General features: G+C 46.8%; 1 protein-coding gene across 3 annotated transcripts in view; it reads right to left on the bottom strand.

Moving 5' to 3' along the window:
• Positions 1–21,428, bottom strand: part of GLE1 (GLE1 RNA export mediator) — a 39,758-nt gene extending 18,330 nt beyond the window's left edge. Inside the window, exons 1-6 of one of the 3 annotated variants that reach the window (XR_004178019.1) lie at positions 21,208–21,420; positions 16,323–16,544; positions 8,917–9,027; positions 1,903–2,051; positions 1,374–1,434; positions 869–1,123 (exon numbers count right to left, since the gene is read on the bottom strand). Coding sequence is in view for 2 of the 3 variants with exons in the window: in XM_031654611.1 (XP_031510471.1) it covers positions 869–1,123; positions 1,374–1,434; positions 1,903–2,051; positions 8,917–9,027; positions 16,323–16,544; positions 21,208–21,306 (897 nt within the window). In the remaining variant the exon portion in view is untranslated. Of the gene's footprint in view, positions 1–868; positions 1,124–1,373; positions 1,435–1,902; positions 2,052–8,916; positions 9,028–16,322; positions 16,545–21,207 lie in introns of all 3 variants that reach the window. The other 2 variants (XM_031654611.1, XM_031654610.1) reach the window with 2 other exon arrangements.
• Between the last annotated feature and the right edge of the window lie 2,029 nt (positions 21,429–23,457).

Raw genomic sequence — 23,457 nt, 5'->3', positions numbered from 1 at the left:
AAAAAAAAAAGAGAGATTCCAGAATAAGCAGGTATAAAAATAAAGAAATAAACAAAAAAACCAAAATAAAATGTTAACAGTGGTTACTTCTAGGCAAAGAGATATGGAGATGTTTGGTATTTCCCCCATTAAGTAATGTTTGGTATTTCCCCCATTAAGCAGATAGCAGATATTCCTTTTTTTTTTTTTTGAGACGGAGTCTCGCTCTATTGCTGGAGTGTAGTGGCACTATCTTGGCTCACTGCAAATTCCGCCTCCCGGGTTCACACCATTCTCCTGCCTCAGCCTCCCCAGTGGCTGGGATTACAGGCATCCGCCACCACGCCCAACTAATTTTTTGTATTTTTTAGTAGAGACGGGGTTTCACACTGTGTTATCCAGGATAGTCTCGATCTCCTGACCTTGTGATCTGCCAGCCTCGGCCTCCCAAAGTGCTGGGATTACAGGTGTGAGCCACCACTCCCAGCTGCAGATATTACTTTTTTTTTTTTTTTTGAGACAGAGTCTTGTTTTGTCGCCCGGGCTGGAGTGCAGTGGCGGGATCTCAGCTCACTGCAAGCTCCGCCTCCCGGGTTTACGCCATTCTCCTGCCTCAGCCTCCCGAGTAGCTGGGACTACAGGCGCCCGCCACCTCGCCCGGCTAGTTTTTTGTATTTTTTAGTAGAGACGGGGTTTCACCATGTTAGCCAGGATGGTCTCGATCTCCTGACCTCGTGATCTGCCCGCCTCGGCCTCCCAAAGTGCTGGGATTACAGGCTTGAGCCACCGCGCCCGGCCCCAGATATTACTTTTTAAGTCAGAAAGTAATTTTGCTTTTAAAGTCTTCCATTTCAAAGACAGCAAAGAGTCACTCTGAAGCCACCCTCACCTCTGAAGAGGCCCGGATGATCCCTGAGATGAGGCTGCACAGCTGGTTGCCTCGGGTCTGGAAGGCAGCCAGGTCGACCTTAAGCAGGCCTTTGTGCTGCTCAGAAGCATCCAGCTGCTGGCTGAGCTGCAGCATCTCCTCCTGCAGAGCATAGAGGGCCCGCAGGCGGACCTGGCCTTCTTCCTTCCGAAGCCGCTCCAGTTCCGCTTGCTTCACGCGCTGCTCCTCCGCCTCCCGCAGCTTCAGGTTGAGAATCTGTAGAAAAGGGCTGTGTGACTTTTCTCTGAGGGGCTCCTGGGTTTCTTCTTTCCACAATCCTCAAATTCTATGTGGGCTACATATTTTCACAGATGGGCTCAGAGCAGGAAGAGGACATCCCAAGATTAGCCACACACAGGCATAATATGGCCAGATCCTCCACGGTTGCCATCTGCCAAAACCTGGCTCTCCAGGCAGGTTACAGACAGACACCAAAACACCCACACCAATTCTGCCAGGCTCTGACCTTTGCTCTGTGACGGTGCTCAGCTTTTAGCTTCTCTTGGTGTCCCAAGGCTTCTCTGGAGCTGCATGAAAAATGGCAGGGAGGAATAGTCAGGGATACTGCCTAAAATTTTCTTTCTTTATTCTCTTTCTCTTTTCTCTCTCTCTTCCTTTTCTCTCCCTCTCCCTGCCCTCCCTTCCCTTTTTCTCAGAGATGTGGTCTCGTTATGTTGCCCAGGCTGGAGGGCATAGCTCACCACACTCCTGGACTCAAGCAATCCTCCTGCCTCAGCCTCCCTAGTAACTGAGACTACAGTTGTGTTCCACCATGCCTGTAAAATTGTTTTACCTCTCCTAAAAGCCTCCCTCTGTGTTACTTTGGTTGTCTTTCCAAGTTTGGTCTTCTTTCCAGGTTATAAACATCTCTGCCTATTTTACCTTGATATTTAAGGACTCAGAAGTTGTTCAATTCTTTCCCCTTGGAATTCCTCTTGGGAAAGAGTTCCAGTTGAACACATCAACATTCCCAGGCATAATTCAGGGAGACTCACCTCTTCTCCATTACTTCCCGCAAGTCCTGGTATTCCTTATGCTGCTTCAGTTCCTTCCATTCATCAAACCGCTTCAGTTGTTCAGATGCCATCTCCGAGAGGGCTCGCACTTTCCTCTCCTGCTCCTCCTGCCATTGCCTCAGGCCCTCCTGAAAAGGTTGCTTGTTTTTTTTTTTTTTTTTTTTTGAGATGGAGTCTCTCTCTATCACCAGGCTGGAGTACAGTGGCATGATCTCGGCTCACTGCAACCTCAGACTCACGGGTTCAAGCGATTCTCCTGTCTCAGCTCCCCAAGTAGCTGGGACTACAGATGCCTGCCACCACACCCAGCTAATTTTTGTATTTTTAGTAGAGACAGGGTTTCACCATGTTGGCCAGGATGGTCTCAATCTCCTGACCTTGTGATCCGCCTGCCTCGGCCTCCTAAGTGCTGGGATTACAGGCGTGAGACACCGCGCCTGGCCAAAAAGGTTTAACACCTGCTCTCTGGAGCTCCTTCAACTATCAAAATTTGAAGTGTCTATATCCTTTGACACTTGTTCCATTTCAGGAATTTATCCTGAGGAAATGCCTGTATGTGTGTGCAAAGATATATGTACAAGAATGCTCACTGGAACCCTGTTGATAACAGCAATAAATTTAAAACCACTTAACTGGGGAATGATGACACATATTATAGTACAGTCATACTGCAGAATACTACGCAGCCCCTAAAGATGACAAGATGCCAGCTGGCATGGAGATATGTCAAAATCTATTGTTAAGACATTATGTTATTTTATTTTAAAACATAATTATATTTTGTTTATTTTTATTTTTTTTTTTTTTTGAGACAGAGTCTCGCTGTGTCGCCCAGGCTGGAGTGCAGTGGCGCGATCTCGGCTCACTGCAAGCTCCGCCTCCTGGGTTCACACCATTCTCCCGCCTCAGCCTCCGAGTAGCTGGGACTACAGGCGCCCGCCACCTCGCCCGGCTATTTTTTTGTATTTTTAGTAGAGACGGGGTTTCACCATGTTAGCCAGGATGGTCTCGATCTCCTGACCTCGTGATCCACCCGCCTCGGCCTCCCAAAGTGCTGGGATTACAGGCTTGAGCCACCGCGCCCGGCCGCTATTTTGTTTATTTTTGAGACAGGGTCTCACCCTGTCATGCAGGCTGGAGTGCAGTGGCACAATTATAGCTCACAGCAGCCTTAAACTCCTGAGCTCAAGGGATCATCCCAACTCAGCCACCTGAGTAGCTGGGACTAAAGGTGCCTACTACCACACAGGACTAATTTTAAATATTTTATAGAGTCAGGGTCTCACTATATTGCCCAGGATGGTCTAGAGCTCCCGACCTCAAGCTATCCTCCCATCTTGGCCTCCCAAACTGCTGAGATTATAGGCATGAGCCACTGTACCCAGTCTTAAAACTTATTTTAAAGCTTCCAGTGAAAGAAGGCAAATTGAAAACAAGCATATATATTCTCCCCTCTGGGACTCTGTTAAAGTGAGAATTGGAAAGAAAAAAAGACATAACACCACATAGAGCATGAGAGAGGTCACCAGTAGGGAAAAACGTTCTACATACTTCTGGAAAACAGCAGAGAAGTGGCCAGGTGCACTGGCTGAGATCTGTAATCCCAGCACTTGAAGAGGCCAAAGCGGGAGGATCACTTGAGCCCAGCAGTTCGAGACCAGCCTGGGCAACAGAGAGACCCTGTCTCTACTAAAAATTTTAAAATTATCTGGGTCTGGTGGTGCACACCTGCAGTCCCAGTTATTTAGAAAGTAGGGAGAGCTGAGGTGGGAGGAATGCCTGAGCCCAGGAAGTCAAGGCTGCAGGGAGCAGTGATTGCACCACTGTATTCCAGCCTGGGCAATGGAGCGAGATCCTGTCTTTAAAAAAAAAAAAAATAGTGGAAAAGCAATAAATTGATAGAGCAGAGCTGAGAAAACCCAAGGCTGGACAGACACACACACACACACACACACACACACACACACACACACACAGCCCAACACACGCACGTCCGTACGTAAGCAGGCAATGCCTCACGGGAGCAGAAAGCCAATCTACCAGCCGAACTTCAGTGTCTCAAGACTGGGAAATGCCATGACTCATACAGGTGGGCCTCATGGGGCTGAAAACAGAGCTACTGGCTGAATGTTTGTAGACAAAACAGTCAACTCCTGCTCTCTTCCGCTAGTCATTAGATCAAAACAGCCAAAAGCCAGGCATTTGTGCTATTACGATTTTATTTTATTTTATATATATATATATAGCTTTGTTTGTTTTGTTTTGGAGACAGAGTCTCGCACTGTCGCCCAGGCTGGAGTGCACTGGCACGATCTCGGTTCACTGCAACCTCTGCCTCCCAGGTTCAAGCGATTCTCCTGCCTCAGCCTCCCAAGTAGCTGAGAGTACACCCATGTGCCACCACGCCCAGCTAATTTTTGTATTTTTAGTAGAGACAGGGTTTCACAATGTTGGCCAGAATGGTCTCGATCTCTTGATCCTCCTGCCTCAGCCTCCCAAAGTGCTTGGATTACAGGCGTGAGCCACAGGTGCCCAGCTTTTTTTCCTCTTTTTTTTTTTGGAGTCTCACTCTGTCGCCCAGGCTAGAGTGTAGTGGTGCAATCTCGGCTCACTACAACCTCCACCTCCTGGGTTCCACCAGTTCTCCTCCCTTAGCCTCCCGAGTAGCTGGGACTACAGGTGCCTGCCACCATGCCTGGCTAATTTTTGTATTTTTAGTAGAGACGGGGTTTCACTCTGTTGGCCAGGCTGGTCTCGAACTCCTGAACTCGTGATCTACCCACCTCGGCCTCACTAAGTGCTGGGATTACACATGCAAGCCACCGTGCCCAGCTATTTTATTTTTATTTTTCATTTTTTGGAGATGGAGTCTCAACTGTGTCACCCAGGCTGGATGGAGTACAGTGGTACGATTTCGGCTCACTGCAATCTCCGCCTCCCAGGTTCAAGCAATTCTCCAGCCTCAGCCTCCCGAGTAGTTACAGGCATGCACCACTATGGCTGGCTAATTTTTGTATTTTTAGTACAGACAGGGTTTTACCATGTTGGCCAGGCTGGTCTCAAACTCCTGACCTCAAGTGATCTGCCTGCCTCGGCCTCCCAAAGTGCTGGGATTACAGGTGTGAGCCACCGCGCCCAGCCTGTGCTATAATGATTTTAAAACAGATCTGCAAATTGTCTGACAATCCTCACATCCCCTCTACTTCAACCTGAGCAGGTTACCCTGACTAATAGAATGTGGAAAAAAAGGGCCGGGCGCGGTGGCTCAAGCCTGTAATCCCAGCACTTTGGGAGGCCGAGACGGGTGGATCACGAGGTCAGGAGATCGAGACTATTCTGGCTAACACGGTGAAACCCCGTCTCTACTAAAAATACAAAAAATTAGCCGGGCGTGGTAGCGGGCGCCTGTAGTCCCAGCTACTTGGGAGGCTGAGGCGGGAGAATGGCGTGAACCCAGGGGGCGGAGCTTGCAGTGAGCCCAGATCGCGCCACTGCACTCCAGCCTGGGAGACAGAGCGAGACTCCCTCTCAAAAAAAAAAAAACAAAAAAAAGGCTTTGCAGCTTTGCCAGTATCTCTTAGGATGCTTGCTCTTGGAACCTAACCACCATGCTATGAGGGAGCCCAGGCCCGATGGAGAGGGTAGGAGTTCCAGCCAACAGCTAACCTCAACTACCAGACTGGTAAATGATGAAGTCTTTGAGATGACTCTAGCTTCAGCCATTGAAACCACAATAAATCCCAAATGAAAACGACCTGAGCCCAGATATCCCCCAGAAACACAAAAGACAGTAATGAATGCCAGTTATTGTTTTAAGCCACAAGGTAATGAATACTGCTAGCCAAAAAAAAAATGGAGCGTTCTTCTTCAAAAGAAAATGAATAAACTGTCCAGAAATAGCTAATCTGTTAGTATGGCAGCTAGTAATCCAAAACAATATGCTGGCACTTAGGAAGTCCTAAAACTTAATAATCTTGTTTCTGATTATTCCCCCTTGAATCTCTGATCTGATTACTAGCAATAAGGATCTTTAGATAATTGAGGAATCTCTATATCCTAAAAGGGATCAAGATGAACAAATAAAAAACAATGAATCCAGAAGAACATGTATATCAAGGAACACAAGTGAATCTGAAAAAGAGCTCTCAGTATAAGAAATGAGAATAAGATGGCCGGGCGCGGTGGCTCAAGCCTGTAATCCCAGCACTTTGGGAGGCCGAGACGAGCGGATCACGAGTTCAGGAGATCGAGACCATCCTGGCTAACACGGTGAAACCCCGTCTCTACTAAAATACAAAAAAAATTAGCCAGGCGAGGTGGCGGGTGCCTGTAGTCCCAGCTACTCGGGAGGCTGAGGCAGGAGAATGGCGTGAACCCGGGAGGCGGGGCTTGCAGTGAGCTGAGATCCAGCCACTGCACTCCAGCCTGGGCAACAGAGCCAGACTCCGTCTCAAAAAAAAAAAAAAAAAAAAAGAAATGAGAATAAGATGCTCTGAAAAAGGAACAAGTGGAGAATGCAAAAAAACTCATGAAAATTAGACATCATAAATACATATGTATTTTTTCAATTAACAGGTGGAGGATAAAATACAGAAATCTTCTAGAAAACAAAACAAAAAGACAAAAGGAAAATGAAAGTAAGAATCACACATATAGAGGATTAATTTAGGCAATGGAGAGGTGAACTAATCAAGGGGAAAAATTTCCAAAAATGCAGGAAATAAATCTTTGATATCTGCATATCTCTGATATGCAGAATTAGTCATTTCTCACCATCTCCATTGCTACCACCCTACTCTAAGCAACCACCATCTTTCACCCAGATAACAACATTCCAAATTTTTTTTTTTTTTTTGAGATGGAGTCTTTCTCTGTCACCCAGGTTGGAGTGCAGTGGCCTGATCTCGGCTCACTGCAAGCTCCACCTCCAGGGTTCACGCCATTCTCCTTCCTCAGCCTCCCAAGTAGCTGGGACTACGGGGGCCTGCCACCACGCCAGGCTACTGTTTTGTATTTTTAATAGAGATGGGGTTTCACCATGTTAGCCAGGATGGTCTCGATCTCCTGACCTCATGATCTGCCCTCCTCGGCCTCCCAAAGTGCTGGGATTACAGGCGTGAGCCACCACGCCCAGCCCCAAATATTTTACCTATTTCTCTGTTTACTTCTGTCTCTCTCCACCACAATATAAGCTCTATGTCTACAATGTTTACTGCTTTATCTAGACCTAGAACAGCATCTAGCACATAGGTGCTCAGCAAATATTTATTGACTCAATGACCAATGAGCAAGATGCTAGAAGACTTTCATTTTCTTTTTCTTTTTTTTTTTTTTTTTGAGATAAACTATTGCTCTGTTGCCCAGGTTGGAGTGCAGTGGCACAATTTTGGCTCATTGCCACCTCTGCCTCTCGGGTTCAAGCAATTCTCCTGCCTCAGCCTCCCGAGTAGCTGGGATTATAGGCATGCACCACCATGTCTGGCTAATTTTTGTATTTTCAGTAGAGATGGGGTTTCGCCATGTTGGCCAGGCCAGTCTCGAACTCCTGATCTCAGGTGATCCACCTGCCTCACCCTCCCAAAGTGCTGGGATTATGGGCATGAGCCACCGCGCCTGGCCAAGACTTTCATTTTCTAAATTCCTGTACTCTGAAACATTTTTACAAAATCATATATTGCTTTCCTAATTAAAAAAAATAATACAGGCTGGGCGCAGTGGCTTATGCCTGTAATCTCAACACTTTGGGAGGCCAAGGTGGGTGGATCACCTGAGGTCAAGCGTTCGAGATCATCCTGGCCAACATGGTGAAACCCCATCTCTACTAAAAAATACAAAAATTAGCCAGGTGTGGTGGTGGACGCCTATAATCTCAGCTACTTGGGAAGCTCAGGCAGAATTGCTGGAACCCAGGAGGTGGAGGTTGTAGTGAGTCGAGATCACACCACTGCACTCCAACCCGGGTCGACAAGAGCGAGACGCTGTCTCAAAAAAACAAAAACAAAAAACAGGCTGGGCATGGTGGCTCTCACCTGTAATACCAGCACTTTGGGAAACCAAGGCAGGTGGATCACAGAGGTCAGGAGATCGAGACCATCCTGGCTAACACGGTGAAACCCCGTCTCTACTAAAAATACAAAAAATTAGCTGGGCGTGGTAGTGGGAGCCTGTAGTCCCAGCTACTCAGGAGGCCAAGGCAGGAGAATGGCATGAACCTGGGAGGCGGAGCTTGTAGCGAGCTGAGATTGCGCTGCTGCACTCCAGCCTGAGCGACAGAGCAAGACTCCGTCTCAAAAAAAAAAAAACAAAAACAGAAACAAAAACATAATCAAATAAATTAATTAAAATAGTGCTGCTATTTTTTCAAGAGGCTAAGGTCCTGACTGGGCACAGTGGCTCATGCCTGTAATCCCAGCACTTTGGGAGGCTGAGGCGGGTGGATCACCTGAGGTCAGAAGTTTGAGACCAGCCTGACCAACATAGTGAAACCCCGTCTCTAGTAAATACAAAATAAAGTGGTTGGGTGTGGTGGCACAAGCCTGTAATCCTAGCTACTTGGGAGGCTGAGTCAGGAGAATAGCCTGAACCTAGGAGGCGGAGGTTGCAGTGAGCCAAGATGGTACCATTGGAGTCTAGCCTGGGCAACAAGAGCAAAAACTCCATGTCAAAAAAAAGAAAAAAAAAGCTAAAGTCCCATCTTCTCAGTATAAGCTTATCTAACAATCCCAGACCTTTTCCAAATTTTGGAGAAGTAAATGGAAGCCAGAAAAGGCTAAATAATTTTCCCAAAGTCACATATAAAATAAAACAACCAGGATCTGAAAGCAGACTTGACTTCAGAGCACTCACTCCTGACCTCTACATTACACTACCCCCCGAACTAAACAGTAGGTGGGAAGGGTGAGTAGCATACAGTGCCCATTCCTATGCCCTGAGGAACTGCAGCTAAATGTGGCTCGCAGGATCAAGCCTGCCTTCCTCCACGGGTTCACTTACTGCTCCTTTCATTCTGTGTGCCAGTTCGTACATTCGGATGCAGCCTTCCACTTTGATCCCCCGTGAGGATTGAAGTATCATAGATTCTGTGTGCTGGGACTCATCTTTGCCCTATATGAGTAGAAAATGGAAAAATAATTAAGTTTTTAATATGGTAAGCTTTAATAAGTTTTTAATTGGTGTTATCTCTTCTAGACAAAGACCACATCCCAACTTATGAACAACCACCAATAACAACAGCAAAAAAAAAATTTAGGTCAGAGCCAGTGTGCTTTTCATGAATGACACTGACTTTGTTCTAATTGTTTTCTTTAACAAATTGATGTTTGCTACTTTGGGTGATTTTTTGGGTTTTTCTATGTTTTTCTGGCTGCTTATTTGTTTTACTCTGCACAGAAAATGTTTCCCCTTTCTTCGGATCAGTGTCCATTTGTCCTGGGATGGTTTGGATGGAATATCCCCAACCCACATCCCTAAGCTTCCACCCTCCTGGCTTCAGGAGAAAGCTGGCTATCAAAGTACTCTATCCTCAGGACGGGCGCGGTGGCCCACACCTGTAATCCCAGTACTTTGGGAGGCAGAGGTGGGCAGATCACAAGGTCAGGAGTTTGAGACCATCCTGACAAACATGGTGAAACCCCGTCTTTACTAAAAAGACAAAAAGTAGCCGGGCGGGGTGGCAGGTGCCTATAATCCCAACTACTAAGGAGGCTGAGGCAGGAGAATCCCTTGAACCCAGGAGGCAGAGGTTGCCTCAGCCTCCCGAGTAGCTGGGACTGCAGGCGCCCGCCACCATGCCCGGCTAATTTTTTATATTTTTAGTAGAGATGGTGTTTCACCATGTTAGCCAGGATGGTCTTGATCTCTTGACCTCGTGATCCACCCGCCTTGGCCTCCCAAAGTGCTGGGATTACAGGCGTGAGCCACCATGCCCCGCCTTCTTTTTTTTTTTTTTTTTTTTGAGACAGGGTCTTACTCTATCACCCCTGCTAGAGAATACAGCGGCGCTACCTAGGCTCACTGCAACCACAACCTTCCAGGCTCAAGGATCCTCCCACCTCAGCCTTCTGAGTAGCTGGGACTGTAGGCATGAGCCACCATGTTCAGGTAATTTTTTTGTAGAAATGGGGTTTCCCCATGTTGCCCAGGCTGGTCTCGAATGCTGGAGCTCAAGTGTTCCACCTGCCTTGGCCTTCCAAAGTGCTGGGATTTCACACCCAGCTTTTTTATTTTCATTAACATATCTGACATGGATATCTCTGAACTTTTCTGATGAAGCTATATGGGAATGCTAACCTAAGAATATGTTGAGTCCAGAGCTACCAGCAGCCATCTTGCCACCTAGTCTATCTTAGCAATGAAACCAATAATTGAGAAATGGAGAGGCAAAGCCCTGAGTTTAGGTTATTAGATTGAGTCAAAAATAACATCAATCCTATGTGGGGGAGATGTTTGAAAAATAATAATAAATAATATCAGGCCGGGCGCGGTGGCTCAAGCCTGTAATCCCAGCACTTTGGGAGGCCGAGACGGGCGGATCACAAGGTCAGGAGATCGAGACCATCCTGGCTAACACGGCGAAACCCCGTCTCTACTAAAAACACAAAAAATTAGCCGGGCGAGGTGGCGGAGCCTGTGGTCCCAGCTACTCGGGAGGCTGAGGCAGGAGAATAGCGGGAACCCGGGAGGCGGAGCTTGCAGTGAGCTGAGATCTGGCCACTGCACTCCAGCCTGGGCGACAGAGCGAGACTCCGTCTCAAAAAAAAAAAAAATAATAATAATAATAATAATATCAAGCAGAAACATGCAGAATGTAGATTTTCCCAGATCTAAGTGATTCCAAATGCACTGCTAGACTTCCTAGTTATATGAATTAAAACTTCCCTTAGTCCCTTAAGCCAAACTGGGTTTTCTAATGTAAATACCAAAAATTCCTAAATAATGTGAAAATCCATTACATAAAACCATTTAAGAATTTATTAGGCCAGGCGCAGTGGCTCCAAAAATTATGGAATTTTATACGTGAAAATGACCTCAGGCTGGGCACGGTGGCTCATGCCTGTAATCCCAGCATGGTGGAAGGCCAAGGCGGGTGGATCACCTGTGGTCAGGAGTTTGAGACTAGCCTGGCCAACATGGTGAAACCCTGTCTCTACTAAAAATACAAAATTAGCCAGGCATGGTGGCACATGCCTGTAATCCCAGCTACTCAAGAGGCTGAGGCAGGAGAATCATTTGAACCCGGGTTGCAGTGAGTCAAGATCGCGCCATTGCACTCCAGCCTGGGCGACAAAAGCGAAACTCCGTATCAAAAAAATAAAGACCTCAGCAATTTGGCCCAGAATGAGATTTACAGATAAAGAAACTGAAGTCCACTGATCCTGCCAGTATTGTAGCATGCCCTCAGATTAGAATCTGCTGCCAACAAGCTGCTCATGAAAATACTTTTTATTTTTATTTTTTGAGACGGAGTCTCACTCTGTCGCCCAGGCTGGAGTGCAGTGGCGTGATCTCGGCTCACTGCAAGCTCCGCCTCCCGGGTTCCCGCCATTCTCCTGCCTCAGCCTCCTGAGTAGCTGGGACTACAGGCGCCCGCCACCTTGCCCGGCTAGTTTTTTGTATTTTTTTAGTAGAGACTTTAGTAGTAGAGAAACACAGGGGTTTCACCGTGTTCGCCAGGATGGTCTCAATCTCCTGACCTCGTGATCCGCCCCTCTCGGCCTCCCAAAGTGCTGGGATTACAGGCTTGAGCCACTGCACCCGGCTGAAAATACTTTTTAAAAAATCTTAATTTTTAAATAATTGATATTCACAGAAAGTTGCAAAAATACATACAGGAGGCTCCTATGCACTTTTCACCCAGTTTCCCTCAATAGTAACGTCTTTCATAAATACAATAAAGTAACAAAACTAGTAAATTGATATTGGTACAATCCACAGAGCTTATTCAGATTTCACCAGTTTTAAAGGCATTCATTTGTTTTTATGTACAGTTCTATGTAATTTCATAACGCATAGATTCATGTAAACACCACCACACTCAAGATACAAAGCTGTTCTATCACCACCAACCCCTCCATGTCACACCTATCGTTATAGCCACACCACTTCCTCCCCCATCCCTTATCTCTAAGCTATTCTCCTTCTCTATAGTTCTGCTAATTCAGGAATGTTAAAGAAATAAATCTTCACCTAGGCTGGGCAGGTGGCTCACGCCTGTAATCCCAGCACTTTGGGAGGCTGAGGTGGGCAGATCACCTGAGGTCAGGAGTTCAAGACCAGCTTTGCCAACATGGTGAAACCCCGTCTCTACTAAAAGTACAAAAATTAGCCGGGCGTGGTGGCAGGCACCTATAATCCCAGCCACTCAGGAGGCTGAGGCGGGAGAATCACTTGAACCCGGGAGGCAGAGGTTGCAATGAGCCGAGTTCGCACCATTGCACTCCAGCCTGGGAGACAAGAGCGAGACTTCGTCTCAAAAATAAATAAATAATAAATAAATAAATAAATAAATAAATCTTTACCCAGCCCTAGATTCTGGTTATGTTTTAGTTCTAAAAAGCTTACAGTTTTTTTTTTACATTTAAGTCCATGATCACTTTGAGTTAATTTTTATATAAGATATGACATCTAGGTGGAGGTTCCTTTTTTTCCCTAAGATGTTCAGTTGCTAAAAATACATATTTTAAAGTACCTAGACCTTTTCTGGCAATAACAACAACAACAAAATAAATAAATATGTGTGTATATATACATATATATAAATATATATACAAATATACATAAATATAAAAATATATATATATACAAATATATATATATATATATATATATATTTTTTTTTTTTGAGACTGAATCTTGCTCTGTTACCCAGGCTGGAGTGCAATGGCGTGATCTCAGCTCACTGCAACCTCTGTCTCTCGGGTTCAAGCAATTCTAATGCCTCAGTCTCCCAAGTAGCTGGGATTACAGGCGTGCGCCACGATGCAGGGCTAATTTTGTACTTTTAGTAGAAACGGGGTTTCACCATGGTCAAGCTAGTCTCGAACTACTGACCTCAAGTGATCCACCTGCCTCAGCCTCCCAAAGTGTTGGGATTACAGGTGTGAGCCACCACACCTGGCCACAAAGAATATTTTTTAAAGACTAATATTTTAAAAGATGAATTACTAGATAGAAAAATACACACTTTCTATGTAAAAACAAACAAACAAACAAACAAATAAACAAAAAACTGGCCAGGCACAGTGGCTCACAACTGTAATCCCAGCACTTTGGGAGGCTGAGGTGGGCGGATCACCTGAGGTCAGTAGTTTGAGACCAGCCTGGACAACATGGCAAAACCCTGTCTCTACTAAAAATACAAAAATTAGCCAGGCGTGGTGGCACACACCTGTAATCCCAGCTACTCGGCAGGCTGAGGCAAAAGAATCGCTTGAACCCGGGAGGCAAAGGTTGCAGTAAGCCGAGACCATGCCACTGTACTCGAGCCTGGGTGACAGAGCTAGATTCCATCTTTTTTTTTTTTTTTTTTTTTTGAGACGGAGTCTCGCTGTGTCGCCCAGGCTGGAGTGCAGTGGCCGGATCTCAGCTCACTGCAAGCTCCGCCTCCCGGGTTTTTACGCCATTCTCCTGCCTCAGCCTCGAGTAGCTGGGACTACAGGCGCCACCACCTACGCCCGGCTAGTTTTGTATTTTTTTAGTAGAGCCAGGGGTTTCCACCGTGTTAGCCAGGATGGTCTCGAACTCCTGACCTAAGTGATCAGCCAGTCTCGGCCTCCCAAAGAATGCTGGGATTACAGGCTTGAGCTACAGCGCCCGGCCCGATTCCATCTTTAAAAAAGGCGTGGTGGTTCGCCTGTAATCCCAGCACTTGCCAGGAGCTGGTGAGCCTTGCTCATGAGGTCAGGAGTTCCGAAACCAGTCTGACCCACATGGGTGAGCCCGTCTCTATTAAAAATACAAAAATTAGCCAGAAGCGTAGTAGCACCTGTAATCCCAGCTACTCCAGGAGGCTGAGGCAGGAGAATTGCTTGAACCCGGAGGTGGAATGAGCCGAGATGGCCACTGCCTCCAGCCTGGGTGACAGGCTGAGACTCTGTCTCAAATAAAAAAAAGGCTGGGTGTGGTGGCTCATGCCTGTAATCCCAGCACTTTGGGAAGACAGGTGGGTGGATCACAAGGTCAGGAGTTTGAGACTAGCCAGGTATGTGGTGGCTTACCATGTCTACTAATAATATAAACATTAGCCAGGCATGATAGCGGAGTTGCCTGTAATCCCAGCCACTCTCAGGAGGGAGGCTGAGGCAGGAGAACAGCTTGAAGCCAGGAGGTGGAGGTTGCAGTGAGCTGAGATTGCGTCACTGCACTCCAGCCTAATGGGACAGAGCAAGACTTTGTCTCAAAAAAAGAAAAAGAAAAATAGTATGGGTAGGTATCAGTCCCAGCTATTTGGGAGGCTGAGATTGAAGGGTGGATTGAACCTGGGAGGTGGAGGCTGCAGTGAGGCCATGTTCATGCCACTGCACTCCATCCTGGGTGACAGAGACAGACCTCAGCTCAAAAAAAAAAAGAGAGGTGAAGAGGAGACATGTTCACATATATTTGTATATACACAAATTATCTATATAAAAAATAATTTTAAAACCTCAAAATTTAGCTTTTTTTTTTTTTTTTTGAGGTAGGCACTCACTCATTGCCCTAGGCTAGATGCAATGAAGCTGATCACAGCTCACTATAGTCTCAAACTCCTGAATCAGCGATCCCTCCCATCTCAGCGATCCTAAGTAGCTAGGACTACAAAGCCTCGAGCCACATGCCTAGCAAATTTTTTAAAGTTTTGGAGAACAAGGTCTCACTATGTTGCCCTGGCTGGTCTTGAACTCCTGGGCTCAAGCAATCCTCTGTCTTGGTTGAAGCACTGGAATTATGGACCTGGAGCCACTGTGTTGAGTTCAATTTCTTTTTTTTAAGTTTAAAGAGTGGAGTTTTGGGCCGAGGTCTGGCCTGTGTCTCAGGCTGGAGTGCAGTGGCCTGATCGTCGGCTCACTGCAAGCTCCGCCTCGGGTTCCATGGCTCTCCGCCTCAGCCTCCCAAGTAGCTGAGACTACAGGCTGTCCCGCCACCACGCCCGGCTAGTTTTTGTATTTTTAGTAGAGGCGGGGGTTTCACCATATTAGCCAGGATAGTCTCAGATCTCCTGACCTGGTGATCCACCCAGCCTCGGCCTCCCAAAGAATGCTGGGATTGAAGGCAGGCTGGCACTTCCGGCCAAGTGGAGGTTTAATAGGCAAGATTAAGAAGGAAAGCGGTAGCGGTGGCTCAAACCTGTAATCCCAGCACTTTGGGAGGCAGAGGCAGGCGGATCAGAGGTCAGAAGATCGAGACCATCCCTGGCTAACCCAGTGAAACCCGTCTCTACTAAAAATGCAAAAAACTAGCCGGGCGAGGTGGCGACCCTGTAGTCAGCTACTCGGGAGCTGAGAAGCGGGAGAATAAACTGAGGCCCAGGCTTGCAGTGAGCTGAGATCCGGCCACACTGCACCTCCAACCTGAAGCGACAAGCCAGAGACTCCGTCTCAAAAAAAAAGGAGGCAGGCCTTGGTGGCTCAAGCCTGTAATCCCAGCACTTGGGGGAGGCCAGATGGGAGATCACGAGGTCAGGAGATGAGACCATCCTGGCTAACCACGGTGAAACCCCGTCTACTAAAATACAAAAATAGCCAGGCGAGGTGCTTGGCGCCCTGTAGTCCCAGCTACTCGGAGGCTGAGGCGGAGAATGATGAACCGGGAGGCCGGAGGAGCTTGCAGTGAGCGAGATCCGGCCACTGCACACTCCAGCCTGAAGGCGACAGCAGAACTCCGTCTCAAAAAAAAAAAAAAAAAAAGAAAGGGAAAACAGTTCTCTCTCTGGTGAGAGAGAGGGGACTTCTGAGAGGAAACAGCCCCAGTTCAGCATTTTTAAGTGGGAGAAATAACAAAAAAACAAAGGCAGGGACAAAACAGAACCAGGAATAGTGTAAAATCTCCTACAGAACCAATCAGAGAAGACATGTAAACTTTAAGAGCAGGTATACATTTCACTGTAAGCCTTCTTCCAGCAGATAACACAAAAAGGGAGACCATATCAGTTAAACAGATGCAGCGTTCATCAGAAAAAAAAAAGAATCCAATTGCTCATGAAATTAGTTATACTATTCTGGGTACTAAGAATAGAGGGGATTTTTCTCCCTCTGGGACTGTCTAAAGAGAACACTGAATGATGCTGTCAACATGGTCTCTACAAACAGCTACAACAATGAGCAATCATTATTTTCCCCAGGGCATGGGCACTGTCATATGACAATATTAAACATTTTGACTTTGCAGCCACCACGTCTTTTGTCTTAAGCTGATCACAACCTTACCTTGGTTCCATCTGGTGTTGCAGGGGAGGCTGGGGAAAAGGCGGAGCTTGTGTCAGGAGATTTGGGAACAAACGAAGGTTGGTCTAGGGCTGAAGCCGACGCAGAGGATGGCAAAGTCTCAGAAAGAGGTTGGTTCTCCTGCATATGGGGTAGGACGTGCTCTACCACCCATCCAGAATAAGAAGATAGCTTGGGAAGAGACATACATTCTTCTAAAACATCCTAGAGAGGAGAAGAGGGTTAAGCTCAACTTGCATGTCAACTGATCTCAGTATAATCCACTACATGCCTTACTGAACATCTAAGGCCTAAATAAATAAACATCAAAGACCCAAAGTAATGTATTAACAATCAGATGAAAAGAAAGTACAGTGGTTTCTTGATAATGACCTTGACTACTATCCTTCTAATGAAAATCAGACTAAATAACTTGTTAACTACAGAAAAAGGGACAATGCACAGATTGCCATTAAAGTGTACGTGAAAACAATCTAAAGCACTGAACAGAACACAAGAGGAATTCTGAAGTAAGCTACTGTATACACAATCAGTAGAATGTCAGTCACTTAATAATGGGGGTAAGTTCTGAGAAACATGGTGTTAGGTGATCTTGTCATTGTGTGAACATGGTAAAGCATACTTACACAAACCTAGATGTATATATTTTTTCATTTTTGAAATTAATTACTTTTGAGACAGGGTCTCACTGTTACCCAGGCTGGAGTGCAGTGACCCAATTATGGCTCCCTGTAGCCTGACCTCCTGGGCTCAAGCTATCCTCCCACCTCGACCAGTCTCCCCAGCAGCTGAGAGTACAGGCATGCGCTAATATATTCAGCTAATTATTTTTTCATTTTTTGTAGAGATGGAGTCTTGGTATGTTGCCCAGGCTGGTCCTTTTTTTTTTTTTTGAGATGGAGTTTCCCTCCTGTTGCTCAGGCTGGAGTGCAATGGCACGATCGTGGCTCACCGCAACCTCCGCCTCCCCTGCCTCCCAGGTTCAAGTGATTCTCCTGCCTCAGCCTCCTGAGTAGCTGGGATTACAGACACACACCACCATGCCTGGCTAATTTTGTACTTTTAGAAGATACAGGGTTTTTCCATGTTGGTCAGGCTGGTGTCGAACTCTTGACCTCAGGAAATCCGCCTGCCTCGGCCTCCCAAAGTACTGGGATTACAGGCGTGAGCCACCCTGCGCCCAGCCATTTTTTTTTTTTTTTTTTTTTTTTTGAGATGGAGTCTTGCTCTTTCACCCAGGCTGGAGTGCAGTGGCACGATCTCAGTTCATTGCCACCTCCACCGCCCAGGTTCAAGCAATTCTCCTGTTTCAGCCTCCCAAGCAGTTGGGATTACTAGCACCCACCACCACACCCAGCTAATTTTTGTATTATTACAAAAATTAGAGGCGGGGTTTCATCACATTGGCCAGGCTGGTCTTGAACTCCTGACCTCAGGTGATCTGCCCACCTCAGCCTCCCAAAGTGCTGGGATTACAGGCGTGAGCCACCACGCCCAGCCATTCTTTTTTTTTGAGACAGGGTCTCATTCTGTTTCCCAGGCTGGAGTGCAGTGGCACGATCACGGATCATGCAGCCTCAAATTTCATGCTCAGGTAATACTCCCACCTCAGCCTCTCAAGGAGCAGGGACTATAGGCACCCACCACCACACCTGGTTTTTTGTTTTTTTTTTTGAGATGGAGTTTCGCTCTTGTTGCCCAGGCTGGAGTGCAACGGTGCAATCTCGGCTCACCACAACCTCCGCCTCCCAGGTTCAAGCGATTCTCCTATCTCAGCCTCCCAAGTAGCTGGGATTACAGGCATGCGCTACCATGCCCAGCTAATTTTGTATTTTTAGTAGAGACGGGGTTTCTCCATGTTGGTCAGGCTGGTCTCCAACTCCTGACCTCAGGTGATCCGCCCTCCTCGGCCTCCCAAAGTGCTGGGATTACAGGCATGAGCCACCACACCCGGCACACCTGGTTAATTTTTTTTGTATTTTTTGTAGTGGTGAGGTTTCTCCACGTTGCCCAGGCTGGTCTCAAACTTCTGGGCTCAAGTGATCTGCCCACCTTGGCTTACCAAAGTGCTGGGACTGCAGGTTTGAGACACCAAGCCTGGCCCAGCTTGAACTGGCCTCAAGCAATCGTCCCGCCTCAGCCTCCCAAAGTGTTGGGATTATGGGCATGAGTCACCACACCCAGCCTAATAATTTTTTTAAAAATGGAAATAGATATGGATATGTGTGTATACATCCTTAGTAGTAATAATGATCATATCTAGTACCAGATCTTGGTTTGTAAATATAATTTTAAATCAAAGGAAACCAGGGGTCTCTGCAGAAAAGGTAGTTCCAGAGTTGGAGGTAGAAAAATATAAGATGAGCCTGGAACATCTTTGTATGAGAAAATAAGTACTGATTACGTATGATATAATAAATAAATGAAAAAACCAGAGTAGTTGGGAGATTGCTACAACGAGCTAAAGTAAACTGATTGAGCAAATAAGTAAACATATTGAGAATAACAGAAGCCAAACTTCTCACTGCTAAGTGACATATTTACAAAGATGGATGGGGTAAGATTAGATAGAAAGAAATGTGAAGTGCTGGGTTGGAAGTGGCATTTATCAGCATGAAGTCATGGTTTTATAATATATATGTACACAGAAATAGTTATAGATAATACATAAATGTGTATGTGGTGATATGTGTACATATTCAGAGATGTATTATTTCCTAGCTCTATCTACTGAGAAGGCCTAGAAGCAATGGTACCCAATCAAGAATCTCAACATACTAAACTCCCAGAACTCGGTCTATAAATACAGCACCACCCTCCACTTCAAAAGAATCAGCCTCTTTGGAGAAATAGCTGATTCCAGGGTTGAGACAGGGAAACTTGCACCTGGGACACCTTTTTGTGCCAAAAAGTAAAGAAATGTCAATGAAAGATGGAAACATGTCAAAGGAACACAGGAGCCAACTTAATGAGTCGCCCAGTAGCCAAATCTGGAACATTTTTCTTTTTAATTCTTATGAATACATAATCGTTGTACATATTTACAACGTTACTTTTTTTTTTTGAGGCACAGTCTCACTCTGTTGCCCAGGCTTGAGTGCAGCAGCACAATCTCGGCTCACTGCAATCTCTGCCTCCCGGGTTCAAGCAATTCTTATGCCTCAGTCTCTGGAGTAGCTGGGATTACAGGCATGCACCACCATGCTCGGCTAATTTTTTTATTTTCAGTAGAGATGGGGTTTCACCATGTTGGCTACGCTGGTCTCGAACTCTTGACCTCAAGTGATCCATCCCCCTCGGCCTCCCAAAGTGCTAGGATTACGGGCCTGAGCCACCACGCCCAGCCTTGCCTGTGATATTTTGATACAAGCTTACAAAATCTGGGATATTTAAAATAAAATAAATAATAAAAGTAATGGATTACAACTCACTGAATAAAACAGAAATCCATGAGTCCATACCAATATAACTAAACAACAGAGAAAAGAAAGCATCTCCTGACGGTGGAACGCCAACTAACAAATGCAGAAGGAATAGTGGATATAAAGAAACAGGATCTGGCAACGTCATAGAGGTGATCGATTCATGTGGAAAACATCAATGAATGCTAAAGCCATGGAGGATGAAGGTTTGCCCAGAAAAAGGATACTGGTGTAATCTCCACAATACTTACCAACAATTACTAAGGGAAAAATGACGAATTTAAACGGAAAGACCAGGCAGATAACAACGTAACCAGGTGATCAAGTTTAGCATCACCAGTGTTGGGATGGGTTGACATCTGTGTGCCTCCTGAGAAAGCCATGGCATCATTTCTGTAGTATTCCTGCCAAGACTGCTTAACCTTGGTCTGGTGGTTTTATTTTTTTTTTTTTATTTTTTTTTTTTTTTGAGACGGAGTCTTGCTCTGTAGCCCGGGCTGGAGCGCAGTGGCCCGATCTCAGCTCACTGCAAGCTCCACCTCCCGGGTTTACGCCATTCTCCTGGCTCAGCCTCCGGAGTAGCTGGGACTACAGGCGCCCGCCACCTCGCCCGGCTAGTTTTTTTTGTATTTTTAGTGGAGACGGGGTTTCACCATGTTAGCCAGGATGGTCTCGATCTCCTGACCTCGTGATCCGCCCGTCTCGGCCTCCCAAAGTGCTGGGATTACAGGCTTGAGCCACCGCGCCCGGCCGGTCTGGTGGTTTTAAAGCACCTATGCTGGCAGTCAACCTACAGAATGTAAGGTCTGTATTTTTCAAAACTGTCAACAACATAAAAGACAGGAGAATATTTTAGGATTGTTTCCCAAGAAGTCTGAGGATGCAGAACAACGTCTTATCTGTAGCTAACTAGCAGCGACTCGGGAATGGGAGCTCTGCCTTAACTCTCCGCATCCCTCCACTTCTAGTGTAGAGCTTTGCAAACACTAGGTACAGTGACCACGCCCCCATTCACTTTCCAGGTCTGCCAAATCAATCTAGAAATTTGGTTATTTCACTGGCAGCAACGGATTAGGTCGTGTCAATCGTTCGTCGCAAAATCTAGAGCTCCCAGCACATGAGACACGCAGTAAGTTAACTGAGCCTGGGCCAAGATTGCTTTGACAACAGCAGAGCGGAGAAGGCGCCCAACTGGCGGAGGGTAGCAATGAAGCCTTCAGAGCGCGGGGCACCTGTGAAGTCAGGGGAGCTCCCCGAAACGCTAAAATAGGCTGGAGAGGACAGAAACCCCAGGACAGAAGGATGTACACACAGAAGTCAAGAAATAAATGCAGGTTGTTAGGCTGCACGGGTTCCCGGAAGCAGAACGTGCCAAGGGCTAGGGAGAAGAAGGGTTCGGTCGCGAGCGGCCGGAAGGGCCTACGTCCTCCGAGGCCACCGCTCACCTCGCCCCGCAGCAGCCAGTCGCGGTAGTAGCAAAGGCGACCTTTGTCGGAACTGCGTAGAGCCTGCAAGGTCTCCCAGCAGCGACCCTCAGACGGCATGGTAGGACCCGGGGCAGCTTCTCTGAGGCGCCGCTTCTGACCAAATAAGCCCTCGAATCAGCCGCCGGGAAGGCCGCTCAGGCTTCCGCTTCCGGGGCGCGAGCGCAACACAGCCCCGCCCCTAACGGCTGCGTGCCCCGCCTCCGGCAACGCTCCCGCCCTCCCGCCAGTGCGCCTGCGCGCAGGAATTGCCTGTGACTGCAAGTTCTGCGGAGGTAAGCACCAGCTCCCAATCCCCAGGGCTGCAGAAAATTGGTATGTGCCTTGAGAATGTGCAGAAACTGGAATCCTCATACACTGCTCATGGGAATGTAAAATGAAGCACCTGCTGTGGAAGACAGTCTGGCAGTTCCTCAAAAGGTTAAACAATTACCATTTGACCCAGCAATTCTCCTAGGTAAATATATGTATAAAAAAATACACCAAAGAAATGAAACCTATGCATATACAAAAACTTGTCCATGAACGTTCACAAGCAGTGTTATTCATAATAGCCAAAAAGTGAAAGCAACCCAAATGTCCATCCATTGGTGAATGGATAAATAAAATATAGTACTATGTGTGCAGTTCCCGAGTTCCCCGCTTTCTGTGCACTGACCAAGTATCAGAGTGCCTTGATCGCCCTGAGACTCAGCCAGTTGCAAGTTTTTTCCTGCAGACTTGCAACCAAATACGGACCTTGCATATCCCCAGGCACTAACAAGGATATTTAAGTTGTTGCCCAAAACGCTGAAACTGACCCCTGCCTTTAGCCAAATTCCATAAACCCTCATATAAACTCACACCCTGACCCCTCGCTGGGGATGTACCTAGGTGAAACACCTCTTCTCTCTCGCTATCCGTCGCGAGAATTGCTGCAGCCCACTCTGTAAGTTTCCCTAATAAATGTTTTCGGTTTAGTGCTTCTTTTTTGAGACAGAGTCTTGCTGGAGTAGTGGCTCCATCTCGGCTCACTGCAAGCTCCGCCTCCTGGGTTCAAGCGATTCTCCTGCCTCAGCCTCCCGTGTAGCTGGGACTACAGGTGCCTGCCACCATGCCCAGCTAATTTTTGTATTTTTAGCAGAGATGGGGTTCACCACGTTGGTCAGGCTGGTGTCGAACTCCTGACCTCAGCTGATCCACCCACCTCGACCTCCCAAAGCACCGGGATTACAGGCATGAGCCACTGCGCCAGGCCATAGTGCTTCTTTGGAATCCCGACCAGCCCTGTTTGGCAGGAGGAAACACTATCTACATAATGGAATGTTATTTGACCATAAAAATAAAGTACTGATGATACACTGAAACATCAATCTTGAAAGCATTATGCTGAGAGAAGCCAGTCATGAATGGTCACATGTTGGACAACTCCATTTATGTGAAATGTCCAGAAGAGACAAATCTATAGAGCGAGAGAAGCTTTATGACTAGTTCCCAGGGGCTGTGGGAGGGGAATGGGGACTGACTGCTAATGGGTATGGGGTTTCTTTTTGGGAGTGATGAAATTGGTTGGCTGGTCGCGGTGGCTCACGCCTGTAATTCCAGCACTTTGGAAGGCCCAGGCAGGTGGATCACCTGAGGTCATGCGTTTGAGACAAGCCTGGGCAACATGGCAAAACCCTGTCTCTACAAAAAATTACAAAAATTAGCCGGGCACAGTGCCATGCACCTATAGTCCCAGAGGCTGATGCAGGAGGATCCCTTGAACCTGGGAGACAGAGGCTGTAGTGAGCCAAGATGGTGCCACTGCACTGCAGCCTGGGTGACAGAGCAAGACTCCATTTCGAAAAAAGAAAAAACTAGGTCTAGAATTAGATAATGGTGATGGCTGCACAACTTGGTGAATATACTACAAACCACTGAATTATATATATACTTTATATTTTCGAGACAGAATCTTACCACGTTGCCCAGGCAAGAGTACAGTGGCATGATCTTGGATCACTGCAACCTCCACTTCCTGGGTTCAAGTGATTCTCCTGCTTCAGCCTCTCAAGTAGCTGGGACTACAGGCGTCCACCACCACTCCCGGCTAGTTTTTGTATTTTTAGTAGAGACAGGGTTTCACCATGTTGGCCAGGCTGGTCTCAAACTCCTGACCTCAGGTGATCCACCCACCTCAGCCTCCCAAAGTGCTGGGATTACAGGTGTGAGTGACCATGCCTAGCCTAT

The sequence above is a fragment of the Papio anubis genome, chromosome 13 (genome assembly GCF_008728515.1).
Source record: "Papio anubis isolate 15944 chromosome 13, Panubis1.0, whole genome shotgun sequence".
Classification (NCBI taxonomy): Eukaryota; Metazoa; Chordata; class Mammalia; order Primates; family Cercopithecidae; genus Papio; species Papio anubis.
The sequence above is the reverse complement of the archived record's forward strand: the minus strand, read 5'-3'. Positions and strand labels throughout refer to the sequence as shown.